At 47.9% G+C, this 24525-nt stretch overlaps 1 protein-coding gene across 2 annotated transcripts in view; it reads left to right on the top strand.

Annotated features, from left to right (window-relative positions):
* LOXL2 (lysyl oxidase like 2) overlaps positions 1-24525 on the top strand; it is a 55547-nt gene that overhangs the window by 25734 nt on the left and 5288 nt on the right. For both annotated transcript variants that reach the window (XM_052806568.1, XM_052806567.1), the window contains 10 exons: positions 2260-2471; positions 8487-8709; positions 10719-10902; positions 15071-15222; positions 15945-16112; positions 19071-19236; positions 19481-19724; positions 22738-22853; positions 23356-23492; positions 24330-24441. In XM_052806568.1, coding sequence (XP_052662528.1) covers positions 2260-2471; positions 8487-8709; positions 10719-10902; positions 15071-15222; positions 15945-16112; positions 19071-19236; positions 19481-19724; positions 22738-22853; positions 23356-23492; positions 24330-24441 — 1714 coding nt within the window. The remainder of the gene's footprint in view (positions 1-2259; positions 2472-8486; positions 8710-10718; positions 10903-15070; positions 15223-15944; positions 16113-19070; positions 19237-19480; positions 19725-22737; positions 22854-23355; positions 23493-24329; positions 24442-24525) is intronic.

The following is a 24525-nucleotide window of genomic DNA, read 5'->3' as shown; positions in this document are numbered from 1 at the left end:
CCTGTCTAAATTCAAGCAAAATGGAAGCGGCTGTCAAGTGAAAACCACGGGTGGACTTTAGCATGTTGGTGATGTCAGGTCTAGTCGGGGAAAATGTTCCATTTCAGTTACTTTAACATGCAGCAGGGCTGATGCTGACGTAACTACACGTAGCAAACATACTTAGGGCTTTATATAGGGTTGGATATAGCCTGCAGTCACAGACGGAAAAAACTCACTTAGGCCGTCCTACCCACTTTCTCAGCTGTCAATGCAAATTTCCTCCTTAGTTACTATCTTTTCATGTGCTTTTCCAGTGCAATGTTAAGCTTTGGCGCTTTGTCCTTTGGGTTAATCCTTTTAATAGGCTTTTATTAAAAACACTTTTAGATCTTCAGCAGTCAAAGCTATTTCCAAACGGATTTAAGGCTTTGATTACTTCTTGTTTCCTGGTGAAGAAACTAAGGCAAGGTAGAGGAAGCAGAGAAACAAGGTGCTCTCTCAGGCAGCACTGGCCTGTAGCTCCAGGTAAACATGCTTTCTCCATCAAGTGAAGAGCTGGAAACATTTCATAAACTGCACCGGGGGAAAAGTGAGTTGCAGGCTTTGGAAACGAGCCTGGGGAGGCCTTCAATGCACAGAGGCTCTGATACTTTCCTGACAGCACGTAGGCAAAAGCTATGCAGTATTTCAAGAGAATCTGCCAAATTCAGGAGAAACTCTTTGTATTGCAAATGGACTTCCCAGACTACACAGGAGGTGTACAAGTTTGCTCTTGCATTGGACCCTTTGAGCACCTTAAAGCGTCTCAGGTGTAACAAACTTGGATATCGTTGTGGTTATTTTTTCTTCTCGAGGGCTACAAGAGCTTTTAAAACCTAAGCCCAAACTGTGAACCTTGTATGAGTAGCACTATCCTACTGAGTAAATCACAAGGTCCTATTTTCCAGGGTCACTGGGGGTGTCTCATGGATGCTCCAGCCGAGCTGCTGGAGGACTGAATTCCTGCAGCTGAAGGTGAAAGGAAGAATCGGTGATCTGGTTTGCTGTAAAACTAGGTGGTAAATATAGACAATTAAAAAAAAAGGGGGGGGCGGGGGGGGGAGAAGAAAAGAAAATGGGGGGGAAGCCTTAAGTGACTTGCCCAAGGTGATGCAGGCAGGGCAGTAGCAGAGCCGTGGATGAGGAGGAGATGCCTGTCCCTTTCCCTGCCCCAGCAGGCTCTTTCTCTGCAGTTGGTTTCCACTTGCTGTTAGTTGCATCAGTGTCGGTGAAGCATCTGGAGAATGGATGCGCCACGTGTAATTTACAGGACTGTGCACGTCCTGCTGTGATCTCCCTGACTTCAATACCTCTGTGTGCCGCTGGCCGGTAACCAGAGGCCCGTGTCTCTTTAAAGCTCTGGGCATTTTTCTTTTCCAAGTGATTGAATTTGAGCGAGGGGAGGGGAGGATTCCTCAGTTCTGATGTAACTGTTAGCAGAACCACGTGGTTTTAGACGTTTTTGACAAGAAAAGGTCTCCTGGAAGCAAGTTATAAAATTTTCAGTAGCTCTTTTGTAATTGCTTGCCACAGCGGATGTTTTCCAGTCGGCCTTTGCTTTTGGGCTTGGGTCCCTGCAAGGTTGGTTTGTGCAGTGCCCTCACGTAGGCTCCAAATGTGAAATCCATTCAACCTTCGTGACTCATTTGCTGTCCCAAGTAACGCTTCAGCCGGAGGAGGAACCCAGCTCGGGGAAGCGGTGAAATGCCGGTGTCAGCACATCGGGATCCCAGCTTTCCCAGCGCCTGCCCTACCCGGGTGGGGAAGGGATGCCCAGTGGCTGGATGGGACCCCCAACATCCTTCCCTGCCGGGCTCCCATTCCCTGCACCCTGCCAGCATTGAGGTGGCCCTAGCAAAGCTGAGCTCGGTTCGCTTCCATAGTAGCTGAGCCTAAATGAAGGTCACTGTACTTCTGAAACAAGCACTTTGAGGAATTTAAGTAACAAAGGAGATTTGTTATATAGCCATTTGTAAAATAATGCTGTGTTGTTTTTTGTTTTTGTTTTTTTTTAATGTGAAAAAGCACCCTCTTTCACAGGATGGAGGATGGATTTGCACTAAAGGTGGAAAGGTTTTTTTTGCTTCCCTGTCGTGTCTTTTCCTAAACAGCTCTTCCTTTCTGCCTCCCTCTGTTCAGCCGTAACCCTGAACAGAACTGGTTTTTGTTCCCCACCTCAAAGCCTACACAACCAGTTTCCTCGCAGGCCAGCATCCTTTGTGTTTTTTATGCTTACAGAACATGAACATCCAGGTGGAGGACATAAGGATCCGTGCCATCCTCGCCACCTACCGCAAGCGGGTGCCTGTCACAGAGGGTTATGTGGAGGTGAAAGACGAAGGGACCTGGAAGCAGATCTGCGACAAGCACTGGACTATGAAAAATTCCCGAGTTGTCTGTGGCATGTTTGGATTTCCGAGCGAGAGGAAATACAACACCAACGTCTACAAGTAAGAGCAGAGCTTTGTACGAGACACAAGCGTGTTTCTTTGAACACTTGGGGCCTTGTTCAAAAATGCAAATTGTCAAATGACACTGGAGACCTTGAGGTAGAAAAACCTCCAACTGCTTCATTCCTTCAGATCAGATTTTCCTTCTGTGTAAATATTTGAAATGTCAAGCATTTCCTTGTGCAGACAGGAAAGCCGTTTGATCCTCACCGTTCTGGCTGAAGACCTAGTGCGGTATCAATTGTAGTATTTGATAGGTCCTATAATAGGAGATGTGGACAGTTGGCCCAAGAAATCTTTTTTTTTTTTTTTTTTTTTCTTTTTCCCCCCCCCCAGCTGTAGGATAGTCATTTCCTCCACCAGTGATAGGTTCTGTTTCGTGTGCAGGGGATGGATGGATGTGAACAAACTGATCACACTCTCCCAGTAAACCTATCAGCTGCAAGAAAATCTAACTGCTTGCCCCATCCCTCTGCAGAAAGCCAGCTGTAGGATCAGATCTGGTATGTGCTGAAAGCTCCAGCCGAGTAATCTTGGAATAAAACAGGCCTTTTTTGTGCTTCGTTGCCCAGGTTCCTCCTTCCTGCTACTGCATGCGATTCCTGGTCTCACACCTCTCATGACATGTTTACCCACATTTACCAGCTGCTTTGCCTCTCACGGAGGCTCACTGTCCACGGTTCGTGGGTGTCCAGCTGCCAAATCGCCCACAGAGGAGCAGTCTGCCCAGGGGAATATTTCCCAGTAAATCTCCCGCTGTTGTTAACCCCAATTCAGCTCCTCTGGCACTGGCAATTCCTTAGGGTCCCAGGCTGGAAGAGCTGCCAGCCGTCTCCAGCTGTATGACTTGCTCTGTCCGTTAAAGCCTGCTCTGAGCCGAGTTGAGCGCTGAGCTAGAAATGTCAGTAGTGCCTCCATGCTACTCCTCCCAATGTGGCTTCTGCCTGTGCATCTGAGATGGTGCTTGTGGAAGGACGCAGTTTGGGGCAGTTGTGATTTTGGTGCTACTTTTTCTTCCTATAATTGTAGACTGCTTTAAAATGAGGGAAGAAAACAGTGACCCATAGGGAGAATGTTGGGACTTTCAGAGCTGCAGGCTGATCGGTTCAGGCTGTGTTTCCTGTTTCTTGAAAGGCTGGAGCTCTGGTCTTTTTTGTTGTCATTGCTTCAGCTTGCATTTTTCACCAGCCTTCATCACAGGCATCATTCTTCCTACACTGTTCCCTAGAAATAACACCCTAAAGCAGATGCAAAATAGTTGAAATGAAATTCTGTCTCGTTTCTTTTTTACACTGTGACCTGTGGAGTGGGAAAGTGTCAACTGGTTAGGGGGAGAACTGAATTCTCCAGGCAGGAGTTGTGGTTTTCCTGCCTGCTCCTTTTGGGCTGTGCAATTGCTATTTCTGAAAGCTCCCTCTGGAACTGGCTGGCCACGTTTCATTTCTTTCATTAGCAAGATGGTGATCAATTGAAGAGGTCCTTGGGTTGGAATAGCGTAAAGCCACATAGCAGCACAAAGAATATAAAATAAATAAGCCAAGTGGTATTCTGTTTTCAGGCTTCCCAGGGAGATTAGTGAATTAATAATCGCTACCAGACAGTCTCATGTTTTGCCCTGGACACCAGTTAGAGGAGCGTTTGCTCCCATCAGTGCAGCATGTCTCCCTCAAACTCAGCTCTGCGATTCCCATCCCCTGTATCGGAGCAGGAGGGCAGAATAAATTATCTCTAGTAAGACAAAGTAGGTTTTTCCTGCTTCTCAGTTGTGGTGTTTCCAAGAAAAGCATTAACTTTGGCAGCTGGAGCCATCTGCCTTAAATGAAAGGGTGCTTGGTAATTGCTCTGTCTCTTGCAATAGTACACGTAGAGATGGAAAGACTGAGGCGCAGTTAGTTGTTCAGCATAATATTCAGCAGTGTTGAAAATCCCATTCACCGGTGCTGGAGTTATGAATATGCAGCGCTTACAAATACCAGGCTTGGAGATCTCTGCTACTGAGCCAGACAGATTGCTTAAGTAGCCTCAGTGCCCTAATACCTCACTCACCTTTGCTTGTTTTCGGCAAGCAGTAAGGGCTTGCTGGGCTCCTGCACCCACAGAAGGATATTTTGGAAAATATGCTGAATATTATCCCTGGTTGGAAGAGGATTGGATGTCATTTTATTGGAGGGAAGAGACTTGTAAAACTTTTTCAGCTAGACAGTTTTGTTTGGTTAGCGTAGTTTAAAAAGCTGTGTTCGTTCTTGGGGCGTTTGCGTTTGTGCTTTGTGTTACTGGTAGATGCGCTAGGTACAACCAGCGTTACTGGTAACCTTGCTGGTGAAGGAAACCTCCCAGTTCTGGGCTGAGAACTTCACAAGTGTGATCTTTGCTTCACGATCAAGGCACTGGAATGATGACCGCTGTAATCTGCTCGCCTGGGCCGCGAGAGCACTGCTCTCTGCTTTGTCCCACATGCTTTCTGGTCGCGTTCTGTCTTGGAGAGGGAAGAGTTCATCTCTGGCTGGTCACTTGAACTAAACCCTCTCTCCATGTGAGTGTGAAGCCTCAGAAACGTTCTTCTCGTTTCTCAGGCTTTGCTCTCCCTAATTTGTAAATACCGTTCTCCCAAGAGCAGATCCTTTCCCGCTCCTGCTCCGCAGCTGGGAGATGGGCTGGAATTGGGTTTCTGCTGGCCAGGGCTGCAAGTACCCCCTTCCCACATACCCACCCGTCCCTCTCCCCACAAACTACAGCTTTGCATGCTGACCTAGCTGATACTCTGCTTCTACACAGTGGTGGGAGGTGAAATGATTTGCAGATGGATCTTGCTTGAAAGAAAACAACTTAGTTCATTGTTGTCCTGGTGCCAGGGTTTTATTCCTGAATGTAACTTAGACTCTGCAGTTGACAGCACGATTTATGTTAGGAAATGAAACAAATCTCAATATTGTTTCCATGTTCTTGTTCATTCTTCAAAGTGATTTTATATGGGCACCGCTTGTTAAGTCCTCCTCCCAATTCCTGCTCCGGTTGAGAAAGCAGAGTAGAATTAGATGCATTTTGCTGGTGGGGAGAGGAAAATTTTGTGACCGGAGATGCCTAAGGCAGAGAGATGGACCTGATGCCTTCTGGAGGCCCTACAGCTTTGTGATTTGTCAATGAAACAGATGGAGGAGCTCAGCAGTTCCAGGATACTTTGTTCAATGTCAGTCCAAACAGCATGTCCCAGTTTAACCAGTCTGCTCATAGCATTATAAATCTGGTCAGATGTGTAGGGCGGTTAATCAGTTCGATGCTTGTAGCAGAAATCCTCATGGTTTGGGTTCTCCCTAGCAAAGCTGGGATCTTAAGGGCTTTGGCAGAAGGTGGCAGGTCTGGCTTCTCTTCTGCCTCCCTGAGGCTGAAGACAGCAAACTCGTTAACTTCAGTAAATGCTGGAGGAATTTCTCAAGGGTAGAAACTTTATACTCGTACCTCTGAAGAGGAGTTCACCACCTTCCGTTCAGTGGGTTTGGGGTGATTTTTCCTGGCATGTATGTGTGTAATGATTGGTTTTCTGCTCTCCGAGCCCTCTCAGATGCTTTCTTACATAGCAAGGTTCCCTTAGCTGAACCCTCGGCCACTTCCCACAGCCCTTGGGCTTAACCTCTGTCTTTGTTTAAAGCTTATGGTGATGAAGGTCCTCTCCTCACTAGCACAAATGGTTTGGACTCCAACTTGACCTAGAATTGGCTAAACTCTCCCAGCATGACTCTTCGCTCGCAACCCTGACCTAAGCAGCATTGCTCTTGGCTTATGCCAAGACCAGTGAGAGGTGGGTTGCACCCTTTCTGTGTGAAAAAGTAAATAACAAGAATGCCCTGAGTTTCCCTCTGTAAAGATCGTCTGTTTTCTACTTTTTTTTTTTTTTTTTTTAATATAGTCGGTCTGGGGAAATGAGGTGGGGCTTTCTCTGGCCGTTTCTCCCCAGCCTACCAAGGACCGTTAATACCAACCAGATGTTAATGCCTCATGAAATTTCCAGGATGAGGTCATTGTTTGCTATTATAAGGCATCCCCATAATTACTTCTCTAAGGCTGTGTTTCTTGTCTGCTTTGGAGTTCATGGAGCTCTCCGCACATGTCTGCGGAAGGCCCTCAGTGAAAATACTCCTGCAGGTTCTCACTTCCATACTGAGCACGCAGACTGAAAGGGTGGTGGGGCAGAGCTGGCTCGTGCTGGGAGGGTATGGAGTGGTGTCACTGAACGCAGGGACCTCCAGATGCTTTCCAGTGTGTGACGTGTGCCCGAATGTGCCCTGTGGCTCCGCAGTCCGAGAGTTCGTGTTAAGTGGGACCTCGGTGCTGAGCTCCAGCAGTCCAAGGGCGGAGGCTTTCATGGCTTTTTGGTAGACAGGTAGTAGTATCCTGAGTGGTTTAATTAAAAGGAAGAAAAATCCTCAAGGTTTGTCCAAATTGAACCAGCTGTTCTAGCCGGGAAGTGGCTGGCACTTTCTTTCTGCCTGCATTCTCTCTGGTTTTACATTTTTATTTGTAAAATTTTTATTCCCCCTTCCTATTTCCCATTCATTTTCTGTTGGTTCAGGGTCCCTGACAGCTCTGGTTTGCCAGCCAGCGTTTCACCTACGAGACAGGCAGGTTGCCTGTCACTGCTCCGTGGGAGAGATCTCAGCCCTGCCCCGTCCTCCATCCTTTCCAGCGCAGCATTTATTCCCCATCACCCGATGCAATTGCATCTTTATCTCTAGCCCAGCTGTATTTGGCCCTAACCTCAACCTAGAGGAATTTGGTTCCAGAAAGGATTAGCCAGTGGCAGCGAGCCATATGAGCTAGACAACTGCTGAGCTTGTCAGCAAAGCTTAGCAAGCAGAAGGGGTGAAGATAGTTCTCTCGAACATCTGAAATAGTGCAAATTAGCCCACACGGGACCACCAAAAGGCATCAGTTTGGAAAACCTTGACCTGTCCAGTTTAGTTTCAAACCAACAACCTATGAAAGGCTCTTTGTCCCTTTACCAGATCCTCTTCGGGCTAACTGTCCTGCAGGGACGTGCTACAGTGAGTCAGAATTGGTGCTCTTTCTCCCAGCAAGTTCCACCCACCTTGCTATGCCATTTATCGCACCTAATCCTTGGATCGCCAGGGCTGCGTGGCAGCTAGTCCTGGAATAAGGAGCAGCACAGGGATCTCACAAAGCCACGTCAAGATCACGGCAGGGCGTTGGCTCCTCTGCGCCTTGACTTCTTTTTAACTTAACTTCTGACATCTCCCTTTCGATAATGATGTGACCTATATTTTTCTTTTATTGACCATTTTAGCTCCGATACAGTCATCTGACAGCCTTGCAGTGCAGTTAGGATGAAGCTGGATTACTTCCTTTTCTCGTTTATCACACATGCCCCTTCCCCCTTAGGAGTCCCTGGAGCACCTCCAGGCAAGTACTACAGTTTGGGAGCAAGAAGCAGAAACTGCTGCCAATATCCTCTGAACATGTCATCAAGGGAATCGCTCTCAGCAATTGCTTTCAGGCTCACAGTTGTTAACACTGCAGCTTTGAGAGAAGCTGGAGAACCGTGGCTTTTCCCAGTCTGCCATCTTCTCACAGCTGATAGGTGATGGCCAGCAAAGAGGACAGCTCATTTACAGAAGAGGTCTTCTGGGGGCCTCGCCAGCCCAAGCTCACCAGCGTTATTTGCACAGGCCCTGTTTGTACGCTGCTTTTTGAATTAACTGACCTCTGCCCCCTGCATAACGTAGGGATCTCTATTACGTGTGTCTCCTTCGAGTGCATAATTGTTGCTCTAGCTGCACTGTTGATTCATACTCTGATCCTTAGCTTAAGGAGATGACCTATTTACTCCCAAGTGACACCTTAACAGAGGGTCATTGTGTGTAGGAATGGATCAGCCTTCAAAGAATGCTGTTCAATCCTCATTTTATTTCAAGGTGGTTTTTTTTCCCAAACGTAGCTACATCAGTGCAGTTTTTATGGATTCCTAACTTTTCTTTTCCTGTTCCCTTTTATTCCTTTAAGGATGTTTGCCAGCAGAAGGAAGCAGCATTACTGGGCTTACTCAATGGACTGCAGTGGGAACGAAGCTCACATCTCCAGCTGCAAACTGCGCAATCACCTCAACGTGGATGCAGAGAAGAACGCGACGTGTGACAACGGGATGCCTGCAGTAGTCAGCTGTGTCCCTGGACGTGCCTTTGCCCCCAGCAGCCACAGTGGCTTCCGAAAAGCCTTCAGGCAGGAGGTGAGCAGGGAGCGAACGCAACCTGCCAAGTAGGAAAAGCCTGGGGGTGTAACTATTCACCATCAGTTATCAGCTGTAGGGCCCGAGCATGTGTATGCCCGTAGCCACAAACCAGCCTGTTGTGCAAATGTCCCTTCTTTGTATTCCTTTCTCACTACAAGCCCAGCTGAGTTTCTGTTCTCGCAAATACATGGGACCTTGCCTCTGTCGACAGGCTCAGAAGGGTGGGAGACTGGCTCGCTGCTGCCGCTGGCAAGGCTGTGAGCAAGTAGTAAGAAAATACATTTGTCACGTTTCTGTTTTGAGCTGTTCCGTTCAAGCCAATTGAATGCATGCCCAGTTGCTGCTGGGCTTTGCTGTTTCGCAGTCACTTAAATACTGCTGGGTTGTTTCTCCCTTAGAGGTACAAGGGAAATAAGCTGGCGTTTCCACTAACTAACCCCCTGTAACTTCTGCAAAGAAATGCCCCGAGAGACTGGGAAAACATGGCCTACAGGAAAGGTTGAAAAAGCTGTGTTTAGTCTAGCAAGGAGAGGGCTGAGTGTAGCGTAAAAATTCTAAGATATGCAAAAGGCTGTTATAAAATGACCCTGGAGTCGGTTGTTCTCGGTGTCAGTGGGGCGACTGAATGTGAAAGAAGAGCTTAACTTGCAGCAAACGTGTTTTAGGTTGATGCTAAGGGAAATTTTCTAGCCGTAAGGCATGTGCAGCCTGAGGATACAGGGGTGATCTCAGGGTCTGGAGGCCCTTAATGCTGGGTGAGAGGGGTTTTTTTGCAGGGTACGTTAGGTGCTGTGGATCTTGCCTGTAGCCCTTGGCTGTAGCCTGTGTCGCCCATCCCTATACCTCTGTGATTTTAGGAGTGGGCTTTCTTTTGGCAGCTGAGAAGACCCCAAACACCACCTCCTGTCACTGCTGTAGTGGGGATAGCGCAGTATTGTCTGTGGCTTGCTTGCCTGGAGTCCGGGCACTTCTCTGCACAAGAGCTTGCAGGATTTAGGCCTCAAAGGTGAAAGGTCTTGTAAATCATTACTAATCTTCTGAGCCATGCGCACTGCCAAGTAATTCCTTAAGCCTTTGTGTAGGCTTTGGATGTCCTTCGTGTGACCCCAGCCTGGAGAACTGTATATGCTTCCAGTTTTAAAAGTTAAGTTGGTTGGTTTTTTGTTTTTTTTTTTTGTCTCGGACTCTGCACAAATCGCATGGTGTTCCCGTGCCTGAGACTCAGCTCCCATCAGAACGACCCATCTCTCGGGTGCAGCAGCAGCTGGCAGGTCCCTCTGCTTGGAACTGGGGAAAGCTGTATGCGATGTATAGTCGGTGACTAATAGAAATATAAGAACAGAAATTAATGGAACTGGACCTGCCACTCAGCTGTGTATTTCTGACTGTGATCTGCCAGATCACTTATTACACTAGTCGTAACTGCGGCGGACAGATAGGTTTTACGTGGCTTGAGTTCCAGGTTGGTCTCCTCGGTTAACCCAGGACCCCTGTCTGGAGATCTGTGCAGCAGATGAATCCATCTAGCAGCTGAACCACAGGCAGCAAGTGGATGAGAGCTGTGCACTGGCTGGCTCGGTGCGATTCCCAAGCCTCCTATAAGGCTCCCAGGAGATATGGTATGAGAACTGGGTTATTGTATGTCCAGCCACTCCTCTGCGCTCATGTCCAGCACTATTCTGCTGCAGAACTGCTTGTGGGAAAAAGGGTCCTAAATCCAAGCACGAAAACTGCAGAGAACTAAGATGTCTTTCTTTATTCTCTGCCCATGTATAGGGATGTGAGAAACGTATGTCTGTGCATACCATAAGTCTTAGCAGATAAAGATCTCCTTTCATCCGGCACTTTTAGCCTTTTGTATTATGTGGCGGTTGTTTTAAGGTGCCTCAGGGTAATACTTTCTGGGCTACAACTTACCTGCAGCCACATGCCATAAATAAGAGCTGTAAAGAAAGGATGCTTCATTCCTAGGCAGGGGTAACTCCGCTTCTGTCTGTGTCTTCCAGCAACCACTGGTGAGGCTGAAAGGGGGAGCCAACACTGGTGAAGGACGAGTTGAAGTGCTGAAAAACGGGGAGTGGGGAACGGTTTGCGACGATAACTGGAACCTGGTGTCAGCCAGCGTGGTGTGCCGAGAGCTGGGCTTCGGGAGTGCCAAGGAAGCAATAACGGGCGCGAGACTCGGGCAAGGTAAGAGCAATGAGAGCTCCGGGGACCGTTCGTGCCTTGTCCACCTCCAAGAACCCTTTCATGATTCAGGGCAGAGCGTGTTTTTACTGGGATGTTTGTTTTGGGGACCAGGAATTTATTCTCTGCCCTTAATAAGTCTCTTGAGTCCAGGAGCTTGAGGCTGAACTGGAATATGTGACTTAGAAAGATATTCGGGATTCCTTGAAAGAAGTCTAGTGATGATGAGTTTAACCTTTCCCTCAGACTGTTCCAGTAATTATTTCTTTATCATCACATCCGTTGGTCTCAAATTCTCTTTAGGAGTTCTCTAGATCCACATCATGGCGTAATGGATTACTAGAAGGTTCCTGGCAAAAATGCATCCCAGATCTGGACCTCAAACACGCTCCAATTTAGGACCAGAACATTAATTTAGCTTATTTATAAATAGAAGGGCATTTGAACAGTTCAGAGCCAGGTTTGGGTTTGGATTTCCTGTATTTGGGAGTTGGTTTAAATCCCAAACTGTGGTAAACAGTAACTCAAAGCCTAATGTACGCCCTCTCAAACCACCTTCTGATTCACGCACCTTGCTCCCATAGTGTAAACCCTAAAGAAAACGACACCAAACCAAACCCTTTATTGTGCGACTAAATGAACGGGTGAAATTTCTTCAGCCCAGCGTGGCTTGGAGAAGGGGAGGGAAAGTAACACGTGTAAAGCACAGTGGTGGTATCCAGAATGTGGAAAGCTTTAAAATGTGACCTGTCCATTGGATTTGCCAAAAAAATCTTGCGGTGGGATGCAGGGAGCTGCTGATGTGTTTAGCTGCATCTAGGAAACAGCGTAATCATCATGGGGGGGGAAGTAGCTGCCACGTGAGGGAGGAGAACATGTCGTTCCCTGCCATCTCCCGCAGCCGCAGTCTGGAAACTCTTAGCAGCGGCTGCCGATTCCCACACGCTTTCCTTTCTTTTAATGTTAAACACTGGCAATCAATCAGTACACCCTGTCGAAACTGTCTTCTGGGATGACAAGCGCTTGGTAACTCCCTTCAGCAGCCGGATCGTCACACTGTGGTAGGAAAAGGAGCTCTTTTTGACCCAAACTCACCTCCCCGCTCCCGTTGCACAGGGGAGTCTCACAGCTGTTAAACTCTGTGTCCGTGTGCGTGTTCACGCTTTGCTTTGTTACAGCTGCAGCTCGGTGAATTTGTGTGTTCAAAGACTAATTTGCGTCTCGTCATTGCTGTGTTGGAGATTTAATTTTGCAGGGTAAAACGCATAAAGACGGGCTACATGTTAAATCAGTGTGCAGTGTCTAGAAGTCCCAGTTAAGACAAAGTGACCTGTGGGAGATGAGTGCCTACCACAAAGAGTTCAGGGTACAGAGAGGATGATTTATTCCCCCTTTTATAAATTGGCAACTGAGACCCAGGCTAAACAATTTACCCTTATTCACACAAGAGTCTGTTGAAAGGAAGATACTGAGCCCAGATCTCGTGAATGTGTTGTCCACTGCAACGTCCCTGGAGGGAGAATATAGAAAAATGCTTCAAGCAGTAGGTGAATGTATATGTTGGATATACAGTTGTAATCCTGTTCATCTGCTAAAGGGAAGGGCATAGAAGGAAATATAATTTTTATCACCATATTTCAGCACATACAGCAATGCAGTTTGGCTGTGTTTCAGCGCCCGGGACAGCAGCACTTACTGCCTCTATGTGCCGTAAAAGAATTTCCCCGAGAAGAGCAAATGTGCCAGGGTTACGTGGATCAGCACCGTGGCCCTGCCCTCTTGCTTTGTCATTTCATTGGTATGACTTTGTCGGGCTATTTCAGTGGAGAACGTTGGACTGGATCCATCCTGCATTCTTGGTGCATCACCCTCCAATTCTGGTCAGCGTCAAGGCATTCCTCCTACTCAAACTGTTCGGTGGCTTGCAGAATGATTAGGTCAGTGTCACCATTTCCAGATGTAGACCACAAACAGGAGTTTAATAAGAAAGCAGCAAAAAAGGCTAGATACACATTCCCCAGCCACCTCAGCCTGGGAGTCTGCTCCCACATTGTATAGATATTGTGTGATGGGTGGATACAGGGCTGGCCGAAGTGCTAAGGTGCAAAAGGTGGCCAGAGCCAAATTAATTCTGTGGATGAGATTGAACCCAATACATTTATATCTCTGCCTTTGTTGTTCTTGCTGCTGTTGTCAGAAGAAGGCTCCAGGGTACATCCTGACTCATTCCACCACACAATTGTGGAAGTATGCTAGAGAGCATTTTTTTCTTTTTTTTTTTTTTTTTTTTCTGTTTTCCCTGTGCCTCAGCAGAAGTCTGAGAAGGTGAGGGGTTCAGCAGACAGATCATTAAACTGTCACCCACGGTTAGGTCTCTGAGTCACAGGTGTGCTGGCTGCCACATAGAGTTAGAAAGGCTCCAGATGGCAGTGGGAAGAGGTTTTTAAGCAAAAGGATCCCACCTACTGTTAATAAACCAATTACCTTTTCCTGCCTTCCAGAGTCAGCCCTTTGCTTTGAACTAAAAGGAGCAGGCTTGAAGTTGCGTAAAATTTTCCTTTCCAGAGGAGTGAGCAAAAAAGGGTCCATGGTGAGGCAGTGCATGCCCGGGAGGTTGCGGATCAGAGCCCAGGTGGCAGTTCTGCCACTAACTGGGCAATTTGTGTCATCTCTGGGTACGGATGAAGAAACGGAGCCAGCAGGCAGGATGTCATATCCATGGAGTCTGTTCTCTGCTGATTTGAATGCTTTGAGACAGGTACAGCTCTCTGGTTCTGCGGAGCCCTCCTCACTTGCGCTATGATGAGAATAGCGTTGCAGGAATGAAGAAGCAATAGTCGCTGTCAGAAATGGTAAGAAAACAGTTGCTTTTCTACCTCCATTACCCAGATCGGTCAGCCTGGCCTCCGGCAGCCTACCGTTGTGTGCTATGCATACCAACAAGGCGAACTCCAAACTGAACTCCTGTATCTGGTGTTGGTCAACCTCTTCCAGCTGATGGAAAGGGCTGCTGGAGGGTATTGGTGGGTGGATGCTGCTTTCCTGGAAACTTCTTTGGCTTTTGCCTTGCATCACTGCCATCGTCATGCTGCTCCTGGCTGCTGACCAGAAACGGGCAGACCTGCGGCTCCGACAGAAGTACCTGGCCATGGGCTGCAGTGAAGCAAAGCGCCTGCAGCTCAGAGCCCAGCGCCTGCCAGCGTTTTGGTTACGCCAAGTCCGGAGAGCACGTTGATGGCAAAGTTCAGGAGCGTTTTTATTCTCAGCCTCCCATCTCAGAGCTTCCTAGAAACTGCTGGAGACCACAGGTTCTACATCTGCTACTTGCAAGGGATCTCCTGTCAAAACAGCTTGGTGTGTTTCCATCAGCAATTACTCATGGATTATATGGGCTCCAAGAAAGACTGGTTGTTCTCCTGTGATGAAGATCATCTGATGGAACCTCTGATTCATCCCCGCCAAACTTCTTTCTAACCAGCTTCGGGCTCAGTTTGGAAACAGGACCTGAGAGCTTTGCAGGCAGGATTATTGCCTTCTCATATGTGTGTGTCTCTGGTAGAAATGACAGTTGTCTGCTGCCACTTGTCCAGGGAGGAACCAAATGATTCAATTTGGCTCCCAACACCTTGAGACCATTCTCTGCAGTATGAAACGATGTTCACTCTCGTTTCCATCAGTGGTGTTGGAGTCTGTAACACACACCTGCCCCAGAGTTGTTTTACTGACTTCTCGTGCATCCCTGTGGTGTTACATTTTGTTGTCCCAGCAAACGTGTCTATGTCTCATTTAAATGTCAGGGCTTGATTGGGAGCAGATTCCAGCACACAGAACCCAGCCAAAAGGTCATAATTTGTGAATTCCTACAGCCGAAGTTTGTAGATTATGTAACAATGGAAACTTGGCTTTTTCTGTGATTCTTGTGTGCTTGAGTCCCAGAGACTCTACTGGAAAGAATTTAATGGTAAAATTATTAATAACAATCTTGCAGCTTTTTGTTTTATTTTTACAAGAAATCACTGGAATTTTTTCAGGGTTACCGTGTTATGAATGCTAGAGGCCAGTGTGATGTCTGCAACGTATTAATAAACAGTTATTGGATATTTCTTCACCACACAGTAGCACGGGCAGAAGTAAGGACTCTTTTTTCTTTTTTCTTCTTTTCTTCCCCAAGGCATGGGTCCAATTCATCTAAACGAAATCGACTGTACGGGCTTTGAAAAATCAGTCACAGACTGCAAGTTCAACATGGAGTCGCAGGGCTGTAACCATGAAGAAGATGCTGCCGTGAGGTGCAACGTTCCAGCGATGGGTTTCCAGAATCAGGTGAGAAGCCAAGTGAGCATGGCGATGTGTTTTCATCCTGGAGCATCATCTGCCCTCCCTTGCTATGCGGTGCAGGGCATCTGGGTAGGAATTGTTTCACCTAAGCTGGGCCTATTCGATGTAGATTTTAACACCTGCATTGTATTAGGAGGGGAAAAAAGGGTGATGCTCCCTTTTTGTACTGAGCTTTGAGCTCCTCTAAGCACGACGGGGCCTTATAAATGGGTGAAGTGCCACTTCAGCTGCAACCTGTGCAGTCCAGTGACCCTGTAAAGCTGGTCCATGTCCCCGTTGTGATGGATCTTGGTTGGGTCTCGTGACAGTGGTACCCGGGTGGCTGCTAGCATGGGTGCTGCTGTCATCTTTGCCACGTGGGGCTTAAAAAACTAACAGCGTGAAGCGGACGCAGGTTTTTCTGAGTAAATGCTCCTGCCAAAGGGAGCGGAGGGGGGAAGCTTTCGTAGGGAGCGTGTTACTCTCTTGCAGCTGGTACAGGCCACTTTCAGATGCTGGGCTTGGCCAGACTGCTTCCTGGCCATGGTGGGAGATGAAGAACCAAACTGCATCAACTGCCCCGCTAGCAGCTGACCTGAGGTTTCTGGGCTCGGTGACTTTAACCGCAAGCCTTGAGAAGACCCCGAGCGTTGCTCGCCCAACTGTTGCATCTTCCCTCTGAAGTTTGCTATGACGTTTATTGACGTACGAGTTTTTATGCCCTGCAGCTGCGTCTGAGCGGCGGCCGCAACCCTTACGAGGGCCGGGTGGAGGTCCTGGCAGAGCGCAATGGGACTCTGAAGTGGGGCACCGTCTGCAGCGAGAACTGGAGCACCGTGGAAGCCATGGTGGTGTGTCGGCAGCTGGGCTTGGGGTTCGCCAGCCATGCCTTCCAGGTGAGTCCCCGTGCCCTCCCGTGCGTGTGTTTCGGTCGTGATGACTCGTGTGGTTGGGTCGGGGCTACTGGAGGAGGAGGAGGAAGGCTTATTAAAAAAAAAACAAACCACAAACCACAGCATTCGGCTTCAAAGCATTAGCTGGAGAGACCCTGAAGGTTAAACCTCATTGCACAACAGCCATTGGGGGAAATTCAGAGCAGAAAGAGCTGTTGGAGCTCTGGGCAAAGCTGCTGTTTTCATACTGCTCAGGGCTCAGATGTCCTGGGAAGCCTGACTCCCTCAGCCCTGGTTGGGCTGGTGGTTACGTGCAGTTTCTTGTCCCTCCCTGAGTCGGGGGGGAGTTTGAACTCCTCAAGCTGACTGAAGTGTGGAAGCCAAGTTTAACCTGGTGTCAAATCACTTGAAAACAATTTGATTTTGCTCCTGTAGTTACTTTTCAGTGCAGCGTGTACATTATTGTGTAGTGGAGCTGTATCCTAGCTCCCCAAGTTGTTTGTATTTCTTGCTCCTCTAATGACAAATGCCCTAAGCCCTCCCTGCTTGCACACAACTAAGACTGGCACTTAATAAAGGGATAAAAACTACCAACTAACAAGCTTGGGATAACCACAAAGGAATAAAGTGTTCTTTCCCAGTGAAGCTCTTTGGCGCAGTGAATGGCAGCCTGCTGTGCTGGCTGGAGGAAAGCAAGCGGCAACCGTAAGAGCTGGAAGAAGGGAGGGCAACAGCTTCCCACCCAGTTCCCAGATGGATAAATGGCATCAGGTGTAAGTAGTTGGCGTTGGCCAATAATCCTGGTGCAAGATACTCTTCTGTACTGATGCATCCCTCAAGCATCACAAGGTGAAAGAGGAGCCGGCAGACTTAGGTGTAATGGTAGATTTTGAAAGGAAATATATAACCTCTGGGCCTTTATTGCAGTTCACAGACACTGGGAAAATGGGGATTTAGGCTCCTAAAATAATCTGGTTTCTCCCTAGGACAAAGTAATCCCCTGCCAGAGCTTGCTGTCTTGCTGTGCTCTGGAAATGCAGCCCCTTTGAGGCATTTCAGCTGAGACTCAACAATCTCCAGCAGCTTTGGGGAAACTTAGGCTCAAATGGCCACTGAATAAATAAACTTCATGTGTGTTTATATAGATGGAAACCCGCACTCAGAAAACAGCCTTAGATCAGTTCTGGAAAGAAAACTATTTTCCCCAAACAATTTCCGGAAATTGAAAACTTGGGCAAACAAGTAAAATGTGGTTGCAGAGAGCGGAGGCTGTCCCCGTTCTCCAGCCCTGGGGTCCGGTCATCTCTGCTGTATTTTCCTGCCGTGTCTGGCCCGCTCGGCATTCAGAGACAACCGGCTCTGCTGGGCTGCAGCGATAAACCCAGTGAGAATTAGCGTATCTGCTGCCTGCCTGCTGGTTTTGTGCAGGGAGGAACAATAAGGCCTTGAAATGACTAATAGTCTCAGCATCCTCGGGGCTGGTGGTTGCTTATTGAGAAAGCAGGAGAGACTGTAGGCAAAAATGGAGAGTTAAGACTCTGCCTGGAGAGCGCAGTCCTGCAATGAGTTCGTCTTTAAGGAGTGACCAAGCTAAGATCCAGGAGGACATGCCGGGCTTCTGGGCAGGCGGATCCCAACCAATTTAACTGTTATCCATGGCCAGAGAGGGGATCTGCACGTCCCTGAGGGGGACGCTGGGGTCAGATACCCAGGAGGGAGAAGACTGGAGCTGCCCGCGCTGCTGTTGTAGCAATCCCCCTGTGCGAGCTGGTTCCACCAGCTGATTTGCTTCCGTAGCTGCCAAGCAGAGCACAAGAGCTGAGGATAGCCACGTCCCTTGAACACTGGCCTTTCCAACTGCCTGGCTCTGTTGACGTAGCCCTGAGAGTCCGGCAAGAAACAAGACATTTTTTCCTTTAGCTGAGACTGCTGGTATTTAGAACAGAAAAGGCCCTTATGCATATCCCGGCTGCACCAGCTACATGAGCATAAAGCTACACTGTGTAGAACAGGGCAGCCCTGTGTGCGGGTGTGCAAAGAGTGTTGCTAACAGGGTTAACAAACAGCCTGTTGCAATGGAAGCAATGGTACAGATGGGTTTCCTTTTCCTGGAAACGTGCTCCCAGGTTTGACACTAACAGATCTGATTTTTTTTTTTCTTCTTCTTTCTTCCCTCTCTTTCTCCCAAGCTTTGCAGTTGCAGCTTCATCAGGGTTTAGTGCGCTTAGTTCTGTGAGTGGTCTTACGTTGTGAGTTAATTTTCTGTCGTTCCCACAAGTTTTGTAAAAGTGGGTGATGAAGATGAGTAGTGAGGAGGGTTTGAACATCTGTGAATGCCCCCTCAGAACCAAGAGATGCAGACCCTGGGTTAGCAGACCCCGTTGGTCCTGGTACTCCCCAAATGCCTTGTTTCCACTGCCATTCCCAGCATGGCTGTTAATTCCGCCTCCCCTCCTTGTGTAAGCAGGCACTCTGGCATTACTTGTGGCCCTCCCAAGTGCACAGATGTCACAAGACAGATGTGGTTTATTTGCCAGGCATCTCTCCCAAAGGCACAGCCTAGATGACTTAAAACATCCCGAGGATGAATTCATCAGCTGGATGGGCAGAGCAGGGTGGAAAAGCGAGTTTACAGCTGGATTAAAAACAAGCAGAGATTTAAACAAGCTCAGAAACAAGGAGAGAGATTTGCTTAACACTGGTCAGATGTTCGAGGCAGGGTACATGGTCAATCTGGATTTTAATTCCAGTCCCAGCCTTCTACTTAAACAGACTCGGGCTCATTCCCCGAGCTACTCTGCTTTAGCATCCTTTGGCAAGATCTGTCTCCTCGATAGTGTGGGCTCTTGCATTGATCTTCCCTGGAGGGAGAATGCAAGTTACAGGGGAATGAATATTCCACCAGCAGTCCACTAAACACTGAACAGTATGTGAAGGGCCTTTTTCTGCTTTTCTGCCCAGGAAACCTGGTACTGGCACGGAGACGTCACTGCTGACAGCGTGGTCATGAGCGGTGTCAAGTGTTCGGGGACAGAGATGTCCCTGGCCCACTGTCGTCACGATGGAGCCGATGTCTCCTGTCCCAGAGGAGGTGGTCGTTTTGGTGCTGGTGTGTCCTGCTCGGAGAGTGAGTAACTCGGGTTTTGTTTAATTTTGGCATAAGTGTTTGCCCTGAGATATGCAGGAGAAATGGAGTGGTCCGTGCTATGCCTTGGATATGTCAGAACGGTGGCAAATTGCTGTTGATGGGGCTGAGAAATTCAGTGCAAGGAAGGGACTGGCTTCCACCTCTGACAGACACTTGTGGGGTTTGTTTTTTTTTTTTTTAGCATCCCATCAGTTAATTTTAAACCTTCCTTCCCTCCTGCCAGCTGCCCCTGACCTGGTGCTCAACGCCGAGCTGGTGGAGCAGACAGCCTACCTGGAAGACCGCCCTATGTTCATGCTGCAGTGTGCGCTCGAGGAGAACTGCCTGGCCAGCTCGGCCGTCAACACCTCCGTCACGTCTGGGTACCGGCGCCTGCTGCGCTTCTCCTCCCAGATCCACAACAACGGGCAGTCCGACTTTCGCCCCAAGAACGGCCGCCACGCCTGGGTCTGGCACGACTGTCACCGGTGAGTGCCGCAAAGATGTTTTTGCGCGGTCGGTGCGTCCTTCCATCCCTTTCTGCTGCCCGGGGGGGACTGTTTTACCGTGGGAGTACAGGGCTGAAACCACAGCTGCGGAGCTGTGATGTGTGTTAGGGCAGCTGTGATCATCTGACAGCAGAGAAACCAGCTTATTACAGTAGGAATTATAGTTAAGAACTGGTATGTGAATAAGACAGAAGTGGAGCTCTCATTGGGAAAGATGTATATGCAAGGGCAGTATGTACATGGGAGTACGCGTATATACGGACAGAAGGAAGTGTGTGCCTATGTACCCGCTGGGTGCAGAAAGATGCAGCCATCTCTGCTACTTCCCTCACCTGGGAAAGGACTCAAGAACATGGTGTAATTCTGCATTTTTTTAAATGCCTCTCGACTCCGCTTAAACTGTGTACAGCTGGGAGATTGGTTTGTGCTTATTTTTGACAAACAGTAAACTCGCCCCCATAAATGCAGCATTTTTCAGGGGGAAGCTGACAGTTTCAGCCAAAGTAAACCAGGGAGAGGAAAGAGAACTGGAACCAAGCCATCCAGATGCTTTGCTTCTGAAATGATGGCCTGTTACAAGGTTGATTTTCTCTAAATTGGGGTAAAAGGGAGCTAAGTAACTCAGTGCACAGCTCTCGTCCTGCCACTGTTGTAAGACTTTTCCCTTGTGAAAACACTAGAGCAGTAAATTCTCAAATCTGACACACCTTCAGTCTTCATAAACAGTGTGAGCGAGGCGAGACGCGTAGGTAGCGCTGCATCAGCGTCGCGATGCTGCGGTGCTACTAGTCCGAAGCTTCAGATCGCGGTGTGGGGCAAACGTTGGCCGCTTACCCTGCAGACAGGTTGGTTTGTAATGTTTGCAATCGGAGGCGCAAGCAGAGCTGAAACCTTGGCGGCACAGAACCCAAGGTAAATAGGCAATGGTATGTTTAGGGAGGAGGAAACCCGGACCAGTGCGGTGTGAGTACCTGCCTTTCTGGCCCTGTTGGGAAGGGGCTGGGGGAATACGTGGGTACCGCAAGGCTTTGAGCACGTCGCAGGCTGGTTAAAAAGGAGGGCACTTGGAGCTCTTTGGGAGAGGCTGCGTAAGTGAGGTGAGACTGGGAAAGGATCAGGAAGAGGCCAAGAACCATCTGCGTGCCTTAAACTGGATTCTGTTTATACGGAGGAGGATGAACTCAATTCCTTTTCAATCTTTCCAGTCTGTAAACACCAGAATGTAAACACCTCTTTGAATGATTCAGACATATTTCAGAAACTGAGTCAGACTTGAGAACCTCAAACTTTTATCAGAGGCAGCCAAATTAGCCTTAAAGTCAACAGCTCAGCCACTGCAGAATGCCTCTTCTTTCCTAGCTGCCTCACTCCATCACTAGGAGCTTGTTTAGTTGGCTTTTGATGTGGAAGTAGAACAAAAATGGGAAAGACCTGTAGCAGGGAGTGAAAAGTGATTAACTTCTGGCAGGTGGCAATTTTTTAAATTTTTTTTTTTAGGGGAAAGGCAGGAGGAGGTAAGAAGAAACCCACTCTCTAGATGAAAAATTTCCTCCCCTTCCCTCCTTACTCCTGTATCTGTAAATATGTGTGCACAGTGATGCTGCAATAATGGTGGTTGGAAGTTTTTAAGCCATGATTATTTTTACAGCTGGAAAGGAGAGGATTTCTGCACTTTTTTTTCCCCCTTTTTTTTTTTTTTTTCTTTTTTTTCAACTCCAGAGCAATGTCTTTTGAATTAGGGCCTGTCTGCACAGTTCCCTCACTCCTCGGGAGTCGAGCTATGCAGATGACCTCTGCCGTGTCTCAGCGCAGTGTTCCCAAAGTTGGGGTAGACATACAGCGATTTCTCGACACCCACGGTTGCTCTCCTGTTGCCCGCCACGTGCTCGTGCTGTGGGTTTACTCCTGATTCCAAAGCTGGGATCAAATTCAATGTGTTGCATCAGCATGACCGCATTTATGTGCCCAGCCCCGACCACACGGAGCACACGACTGTTTTAATCGGATATTTCCATCTGCTTCCTGTTCTGCTCGTCCCATGGACTTCAATGGGACCGAAGCACAGGCTTAATTTTTTGCTGAACCAGAAGTGTGGCTTAGAAAAAGTCAATGTTCCCGAGTTCAACATCACCCAAACCCTCCTGTGGTCTAACTTTGCTAGTTAGGGGTCTGCAGCACAGACCGCGTGCTCGCTCCGAACTGTTGCTGCGCCCAACAGTGCTGGAGCGTTCCTGATAGCAGCCCAGGCTGAGTTGACACTAACACTTCCCCGTTTAAAATTATGAAATGTATCATGTGTGAACCCAGCTGTCAGGTTGTTTAGATTTGAGCGGAGGGAGTGCTGAGAGAAGCTGGTTCCATCTGTTGTTAGTTTTCTGCCAATAAATTTACATTTTGCTGCTTAAAAATAAATAAATAAAAATAGCCGGGTTGCTGCTCTGGGTACACCCAGCTCTCTTTGCAGCCTGTTGTTAAGGAGCAGGTGAAATATTTTTTGTTCTGGTAAATGGCAGGGCCACTAGAAATGATGACCTGACTGATGATGGCTTTGATTTTTCCCTTCTTTGTCATTATAAAACACAGTGTGCTCCAGTGAAGGCTGGGGCAATGCTTTCCCCTGGAAGAGCTTTAGCACTTGATGTGTAAACAAATACCCGGGCCAGGAGCCAGCACGAAGGCAGCACGGGCGATGGTGCCATGTAGGATTATGCCCAGGGGAATATTTCCCAGCTGTGGTTTCTGACTCTACATCCTGTAGTGCCGCTTGGTCCGCAGCACTTCACGTGTTGTCGTGTATTTACCCCCGCGGCCGTGGGGCTGGAGGTGGAATGCCTGGCCTGAGGGATGCAACAGCACAGAGAATCGAGTCTGGGCTACTCGCGTCCGAGTTGTCGTGCCCGAGCTGCTGGACCAGACTGTGCAGCCCTTCAGAGCCGGTAATTAGAGGTGTCTGTTTTCCCTAAAGAGAATTCTCCCTGTCTGTGCCTTGCAGGCATTACCACAGCATGGAGGTGTTTACACACTATGATCTATTGAACCTCAATGGAACCAAGGTGGCTGAAGGACACAAAGCCAGTTTCTGCCTGGAAGACACCGAATGCGAAGCAGGTATATTTGCCAGAGCCCTTTGTGCTGGGAATTTATTGCTGTCCCCATACAGGTGACTGGCTTCAAAGATGCTGTCAAAGTCCTGAGCAGGGCTAGAATGTGGCTTGACAGGAGCCAGAAACCAGTCCTGAGGTTATGGAGTGGTCTCTACAGGTATAAGAGAAGCCCCGAAGGCCCCGTATGCTGAGGTTTTCAGACCTCAGCTCCTTACATCCTTATTCTGAGCTGCTCTGAAAACCTAAGTGTGCAGTTTCTGGTTCTTGTAAAGTGAGAAATTCCAAAACGTGCCTCTGGGTCATGAGGTGTGGAAGGTGGCAGCTCCTCCTGTACATGTATTTCAATACAAGACGTTGAGCAAGACACTGTGGTATTAAATCTCACCCAAAATACTGTGCCTGTAGCTTATCATAATCTTATGGGAGTTGGAGAACAACTAGCCCTTCCTCTGGTGTGCCCGAGGGTGGGAGTGTAACACTTTGTGCCTTTTATCGTTATCGTTTAGATGTGCAAAAACAGTACGAATGCGCCAATTTTGGTGAACAAGGAATCACAGTTGGATGCTGGGACGTGTACCGTCATGACATCGACTGCCAGTGGATCGATATTACTGATGTCCCACCAGGCGATTACCTCTTCCAGGTATGGGAGAAAAAAGGGATTTGAGACATTTTTGAGAAATTTGCTGTTGCTTTTATCTTATCCATTAGGGATGTCAAAGATGTAACCGACTGGTTTATTTGTACATATCCTACAGTGCTATAAACTTCCAATTACAAAGAGATTATATTCCCAGGATACTTAAAGAATTACCAAACAGGACAACAAGGTGTTACCAGATGACACATTTCCCCGAGTGAAAAATCAGGGCCAATAACCACAGTTTAGGGATGACAGTCCTAAGAAATCCACGTGCAGCTAATACTTGATAGTCCTACACAATCCACGTGCAGCTACTGTTGTTAACACACTGTGTTACATGTCACATTATATATATATATGCACAGCATCCCACTGTTGTCTTATCTAAGCTTCTGAGCTGTTTGTAAGCAACACTCGCTGCACTTGGGGATTAAATAGTGCTATTCTTGTGGTGTTTGCATGAGGAGTTAAGATTATGCCTACAGTCTGTTTTGTGCAAGTGGGTGGAGTGGGGGAAATTCTTTGGTTCTAAAACCAGCCACTTAAACTGGAGAGGAGTAAAGGGAAGAGGAATTATTTTTGTCTGCATTGCTATCGTGTGAAATGTAGAGAAGGTGTTTGAGGGTGTATCTTAGTGCATGGGGGAAGGTGTGATCTTGATCTGGCTTTAATCAAGTAGTTTCTGTCTCCTTGCAAAATGAGTTAAGTTTTTCCTGTTTAAAAAAAAAAGTATTATGGTGTAATGAAAAAGCTGATTCTGTCTCAGTCTGACTAGTAAGTGTTATATCCAGTCCACCTTTAAATAACTTTATGCTGTGTTTCTCCATCACTCCCTAGGTTGTCATCAACCCAAACTATGAAGTTGCTGAATCCGATTATTCAAATAACGTGATGAAATGCAGGAGCCGGTACGATGGGCAGCGCATCTGGATGTACAACTGCCACATAGGTGAGAGTGATTTCTGCAGGGGGAAAGTTTAATGACTGTTGCGCATAGATCAGACTGCATTGCTGGCTCTTGGCTAGGAATTCT

This window comes from Harpia harpyja, chromosome 13 (genome assembly GCF_026419915.1).
Source record: "Harpia harpyja isolate bHarHar1 chromosome 13, bHarHar1 primary haplotype, whole genome shotgun sequence".
NCBI classification, from domain to species: Eukaryota; Metazoa; Chordata; class Aves; order Accipitriformes; family Accipitridae; genus Harpia; species Harpia harpyja.
The sequence above is the reverse complement of the archived record's forward strand: the minus strand, read 5'-3'. Positions and strand labels throughout refer to the sequence as shown.